The sequence below is a fragment of the Parasteatoda tepidariorum genome, chromosome 9, assembly GCF_043381705.1.
Source record: "Parasteatoda tepidariorum isolate YZ-2023 chromosome 9, CAS_Ptep_4.0, whole genome shotgun sequence".
Classification (NCBI taxonomy): Eukaryota; Metazoa; Arthropoda; class Arachnida; order Araneae; family Theridiidae; genus Parasteatoda; species Parasteatoda tepidariorum.
This window is the reverse complement of record NC_092212.1, coordinates 79,525,192-79,531,191: the sequence shown is the minus strand read 5'-3', so window position 1 is coordinate 79,531,191 and position 6,000 is coordinate 79,525,192. Positions and strand designations below refer to the sequence as shown.

The following is a 6,000-nucleotide window of genomic DNA, read 5'->3' as shown; positions in this document are numbered from 1 at the left end:
AGAGTTATTACTGCAAGAAAATTTTAGCATATATTTTGAAAAGAGGGGAGGAGTGGGGGGAGGAGGGGAGAGCCCATAAACGGCTGTGCCTAGGGCCTACGAAAGGTATAATCCGGCTCTGAGTGTGGCAACAATTCGACTTTAGAAAGCCGCGTCACCAAAGATTCACATATTGAACATTTGTGAGGAAAAAAAACTTGTATCAGATAAAATAAAGTTGTTGATTCATTAGTAATATTCCGTTTGTAGAACTTTCAAACCTCAAAAAGATTCGTAACACATCCTATATATTGCTCTCGTTTGAACACTTTATTTGCATACAAGTGTTTTGACTCTATCGTTTCAACTTATAACCAGAGCTGGGAGAAGTTGATAATGAAACAGAACACACAAATGCTGAGCTGTATTTTTGTTTATTTTTTTTTTATTTTAAAAACCTCTTGAATTTTTTATGATTTTAGGAAGAAGTGGTAGTGACCGAGAATATACGGACAGTTCAGATGAAGAATTTAGGTCTAGTAGATTCACTAAAAAAGGAACTGTGCGGAAACAGCACGTAGACTCAGGTAATTTCTGATATCATAGAAAACTAACATTATAATTAAAAAATTGGTTACTTACATTCGGGAATAATCGAGTTAGACTCAGTAAGACTTAATTTCTACCCATTGGCAAAATGGGTCTTGTTTTGGATTTGATGGCGTCCGCACATTATTTATACGTCACCTCACTTTTCAACTGTGTTCAAGAATAATAGTAAACAGTACGCATGCGTTGCTATGGCGACAGTTGATGTTTGATAACTTTTTTTACATTCTTTTTTTTAAACTTTTATTTTTGTTATTCATGTGTTTTGCTGGTGAGTTTATTTTTGAGATATGGGACCATGCAGTGCGCATGCGTCGTCATTGCATACGTTGCTGTGGCGACCGCTGCTGTTTGATAATTTTTTTTCTTTAAAAATGCTGTAACTACACAGTTTGAAAGTCGTAGTAGACCAATCCATCTCCATCTGTATTCACTCATTTACTGAATCTGTCATATATTTTTCTTTTATTTAGTTGAAAATAACGAGCCTTCAGTAACGAACCTTCAACCAATGGTGGCATCAGATCTTACTTCTCCGAGACCCTCGCCAACACATCTCTATTCGCCTGTAGTTCCTGAATCAGTTCAACACCGAGATGTTCCCAATTTAGAACAAAATCGCTCCCCTGGATACGAAGGTAAACTAGTTACTTAGTAAAATAGAAAGTTACCTAGTAAAATAGAAGGTAACCTAGTTACCCAAAATAGAAGGTAACCTAGTTACCTAGTAAAATAGAAGGTAAACTAGTTACCTAGTAAAATAGAAGGTAAACTAGTTACCCAGTAAAATAGAAGGTAACCTAGTTACCTAGTAAACTAGAAGGTAACCTAGTTACCTACTAAAATAGAAGGTAAACTAGTTACCTAGTAAAATAGAAGGTAACCTACGACAGTGGATGAAACCTAAACTTTGATAACCTAAACTTTTGTCCCCTATCAACAATTTTTCCTTGGCCACAGTTGGGTTCAAAATTGGCTCAATATGGATCCTATAAGAACATGCACCTAATGACCAATATTGGGAAGTCTAGATCTTCTAATATTGGTCCTAGAATGGCCTATATATGGTCTACATTGGCCAATATCGAACCTACATTAGCTAAATAATGGATATAAAATATCGGGTGAATCTGACAATTCTATATATAGGGCTGATATTGGTTGTAAAGTGGCTGTAAAATATCGAGTGAATCAGAAAATTCTATATAGGGCCAATATCAGAAAAATAACGGCTCTTTGAACCTTTATTGAGCCAAAATTCATGAATTTTGGCCCAATGAGGGCCCAAGTTATTTTGCTGCTAGGATCGGTACGTTCCGGTAGGCACGTATGGTTTTTATTGAAGCTTCTAAAATTCAGCCTACCGGTTCTTAATACAGTAGGAAACCGATTATCCGGAACGATCGGGACCATCGGTATTCCGGATAACTGATTTTTCCGGTTTTCTGAATCGCTATAAAAAGCCGTTTTTTTTTAATTGTTAAACCCAACTAAAAAAAATTTTTTTTTTTGGAAATAATCTTACAAAGAAGAAAAAACGATGGAGTAATACACTAATGATTATTTCCAAAATGATGGTAAGGTAAACATCTTTCAAAAAAGAAGGAAAAATCCTAAAATCTTATGAGGAAAAAAAAAATTTTTTTTTTAAAAATGGCAGGAAAATTTATCGAATTTCGTTCCGGTTTTTTGGTTTTCCGGTTTTTCGATTTCCGGATAACGGGTTCTGTACTGTACTTCTAAAGTTTATTGCACCAGCTCTTAAAACTTCCACAGATAAGACAGTTCTTAAAACTCAAAAAATTCAGGTTACCAGTTCTTAATACTTCTAAAGTTTAGTGTACCGATTCTTGAAACCTCGTAGATGAGCATACTGATTCGTAAAACTTACGCAGTTTTATGTACCTATTTTTAAAACAATTTTTAAAAATTTAACGTACCAATTTCTAAGTTTAGTGTACCGATTTTAACTTCTGAAATTTAGCAAGCCGATTATTAACATTTCTAAAGTTCAGCGTACTGATTTTTAAAACTTCTAAAATTCAACTAGCCGATTCTTAAAACTTACAAAGTTTATTATACCGATTCTTAAAACTTCCGCGCATAAGTGTACCAATTCTTAAAACTTAAAAATAGTAGCTTAACTGTTCTTGATGCTTCTGAAGTTTAGTGTATCTATTCTTAATAATTCGTACATGAGCGTACCGATTCTTAAAACTTATCTAACTGAACTAAACGGTTTTAAAAACTACACAGTTTTATAAACCGGTTCGTAAATTATCTTACCGGTTTCTAAAACTTTAAAATTTTCTAATAAACTCAACTTGCTGATTCCCAAAGCTTATAAAATTTTACGTATTAATTCATAAAACTTTTAAAGAAGAGTATACTGATTCATAAAATTTTAGAAGTTCAGCACATGGTCACTAAAAAATTTCCGAATTTAAAACTAATACTTTATAAGATACAAATGTGTTTTGAAAATTGAAATCACGTGCATTGAAATCAGATAGACTTGATTTTGAGTTGGAAAAAAAATTGCCATCCTAGAGATGTCTAGGCTGACGTTGCTTCACTTACCTGTTCACTAAAAAATCCATCACTAATCTATCAGGTACAAATGCAACTAACGGGAATACGTTTTTATTTGTTAGGAATACGAATTGTCCAATAGGAATAGTGCAAACGGAAATAGTTTGAAGGATAGCGGAACACTGATCTAGTTAAGCCTCTGACTTGGACATCTCTATAATTCATTAATCTGTTCCTCCAATTTAAATCGATTTTATTCTCTTTTGAAGGAGGTTTAAACAATAACGGACTAATCCGTAAATCAAAATTATTGCAAAATAAATAGAATTTTTTTTGTAAGTTTATTGATTTGTTCGGCGGAGAAAACTGAATCTCACCGATTATTTCTTTCTTCACTTCATTGCTTTCACCTAGCGTCACTTCGAAATTCCTTTTTCCTTACATCTAACCTTTTATATTTAACTTTTTTCCTATAAGCATTGATTTTCACCTATAACACGTGTCACATTATGAAACTATATTATATTATCAAGGCTACTCACCCTATGCTAAGGATTCAAGAAGAGGGGACGAGGATCGAATCCAGACTCCGACATCTTCCTCCACGCACTGGTACAAGCCAAATACCAGAAGCCAGCCTCCAGAACAAGAAGAATATCCTGAAAGAACATATCGAGGCCACGTCAGAAAGGTAATACATAGATCTTTGCATGTTATTTAGTTGACATGGGCTATATTTAACTACACGTCTTGTATTTTTTAATAACGATTATTTTAAAGCATATACTAACAATAGATCGTAAGTTAATATGTACTGTCTAAGGCCTCACTTACTAATGTCTTAAATTACTACAAATTTTCAACTGAAAATTGTTTTTCCGAAAAGGGTTAACGAAAGTTTAGCTAACCTTGGAAGAAATTTTCCAAAAAAAGTGTTGAAACTTGGCTTCTCTGAAAAGCATGTATTGGAAATGAATATCAGTCACACACTTTCTTTTTGCTGTTACTAATGCCACTTGCCAATATCAGCAAAATCAAGCGAACTTACAAGGAAGAGGGTGCTTTTCTTGTTTTTTCAGTAGTGCCATCTACGTCTAAGAATACTACTTCCACCACACACACGGCACAACCCGTTTTGCAGATAAGACCCAACCATACTCCATTCATCCACAGATCGTGATTTTGACTCGAACTAGAGACAATAAATCTCTAGTTCAGTATCTCCAGAGGTATTGCTTTGTTATGGAAACTTGGAGAACTTTGTGACCTGAGAGAGTTAATGTGCACCATCTAATACACAGGGATTCTTCAGCCAGCTGAATTCGAATTTCCAGTTCTCACGAACACGAGTGCAACTTCCTGCCTACCAGGCTATCCACGCGCTTTCTTGAATGAATGAAATCAAAATCAGGCTTGAGTGGCGATAGCTCAGAGAATAGAGCTTTCGCCTTCCAATGAGGTGAACCGGGTTCGAATCCCAGCGATGGCTGATTGGTACGAATCCACATCCGGCTTGCACCGACCACAGCGCTGGCGTGAAATATCCTCAGTAGTAGACGGATCATGGGTAGGAATCCCTTTGCAGTTAGGCTAACGGTAAGAGCTTCTCGCTGTCTTTCCTTCTATGTAACGGAAATGCGGGTTAGTTCCATCAAAACGTCCTCAACGAAGGCAAATTTCTCCCAATACTTGATCCAGGAGTTCCACTTGATCCCAATACTTGACCCAGTCTACTAGATTGGGTTCGAAAATAAAAGGCTACGGAGTTGAGCATTAGTAGTCGTAAACCCAGAAATTGGGTCGCTTGTTCAACGACGTTTATAAAATAAAATATAAAATCAAAATCGCGTAATCTACTGTGGATTTTGTATGGATAATGACTTGTTTTCAATCTTATAAATTCAAATTTAGATCCAACCATGTGCGGTGGTCAATTTTCATTTCTTAACCGGGATGAAGCAGTGCAATGGATTCTGAACCATTTTGACTCGATCGGAAAAAATGGAAATATGGTCACACGCAGAAATTAAACCCGCACCGTTAATGTTTTGAATTTTATATAAAAGTACTTTTTAAAAGGTACTCTTTAAAAGGTATTATTATGTACTTTTTTTTCTTTCTTCTAGGAGTCTCAGCATTCTCCAAGACATCGTACTGCTTCCCTAAATCGTAGCGAAGAAAATTTTGAAGAGAAATCTACTGTTGAAGAATCTAGTAAGAAGAAAAATTTATTTTACAAGAAAAATAAACGTAAAAAGCAAAAGTAGTATAGTAAAAAAAATATTAATGTAATTCGTGCTTTGATCGCTATCCATCAATTCTTTTCAAAATTCGAGTTTTTTTTTATGCATTTGCTGCAACTAGTTGAACTATTTACGAACGATAAAGGATTTGATCTTTGTAGGACGCATCCGAGGCACTGCTTTCTAAAGAAAAAAAAAACTAACTTTAATATTAAATAAATAAACCGAAGAAACTGAAGCGGTAAGATATTGCTGGATTAAAAATTTCTTTTGCTTCTAAAATATACAAATTGGAAATAACAGTCAACGAGTTTCAAGCACTCAAATATAGGCTCCCAGTTTCAAGACTCGCCAGACGTGAATGAGAAGAAAGAACCGTTTTTTCTTCCTCACCTTCATTTTTTGATGGCAACTTAACATTTTTATTTCAAATCATTTTTGTTTCTTCTTATTCCTGTCTCATTCACATCTCATCTTTTCTCATTCACATCTTGAAAGTGGGCGCCTACTTTTGAGGGCTTAAAACTTGTTAACTGCTATTTCCAATTGGTTAATTTTTAAGCGGTTAATTTTTAGTTTTTAAAGTAACACCTATTTAATAGCTCAAAGTTTTTTATTATTTGTATTTGCAATCTTA

The 6,000-nt window shown here is 34.7% G+C and overlaps 1 protein-coding gene across 1 annotated transcript in view; it reads left to right on the top strand.

The window, feature by feature from the left end:
- The window catches only part of LOC107443541 (rabphilin-3A), a 90,313-nt gene that overhangs the window by 52,285 nt on the left and 32,028 nt on the right, over positions 1 to 6,000 (top strand). The window contains exons 8-11 of the mRNA XM_071185881.1: positions 462 to 566; positions 1,062 to 1,226; positions 3,654 to 3,811; positions 5,247 to 5,334. Coding sequence (XP_071041982.1) covers positions 462 to 566; positions 1,062 to 1,226; positions 3,654 to 3,811; positions 5,247 to 5,334 — 516 coding nt within the window. The remainder of the gene's footprint in view (positions 1 to 461; positions 567 to 1,061; positions 1,227 to 3,653; positions 3,812 to 5,246; positions 5,335 to 6,000) is intronic.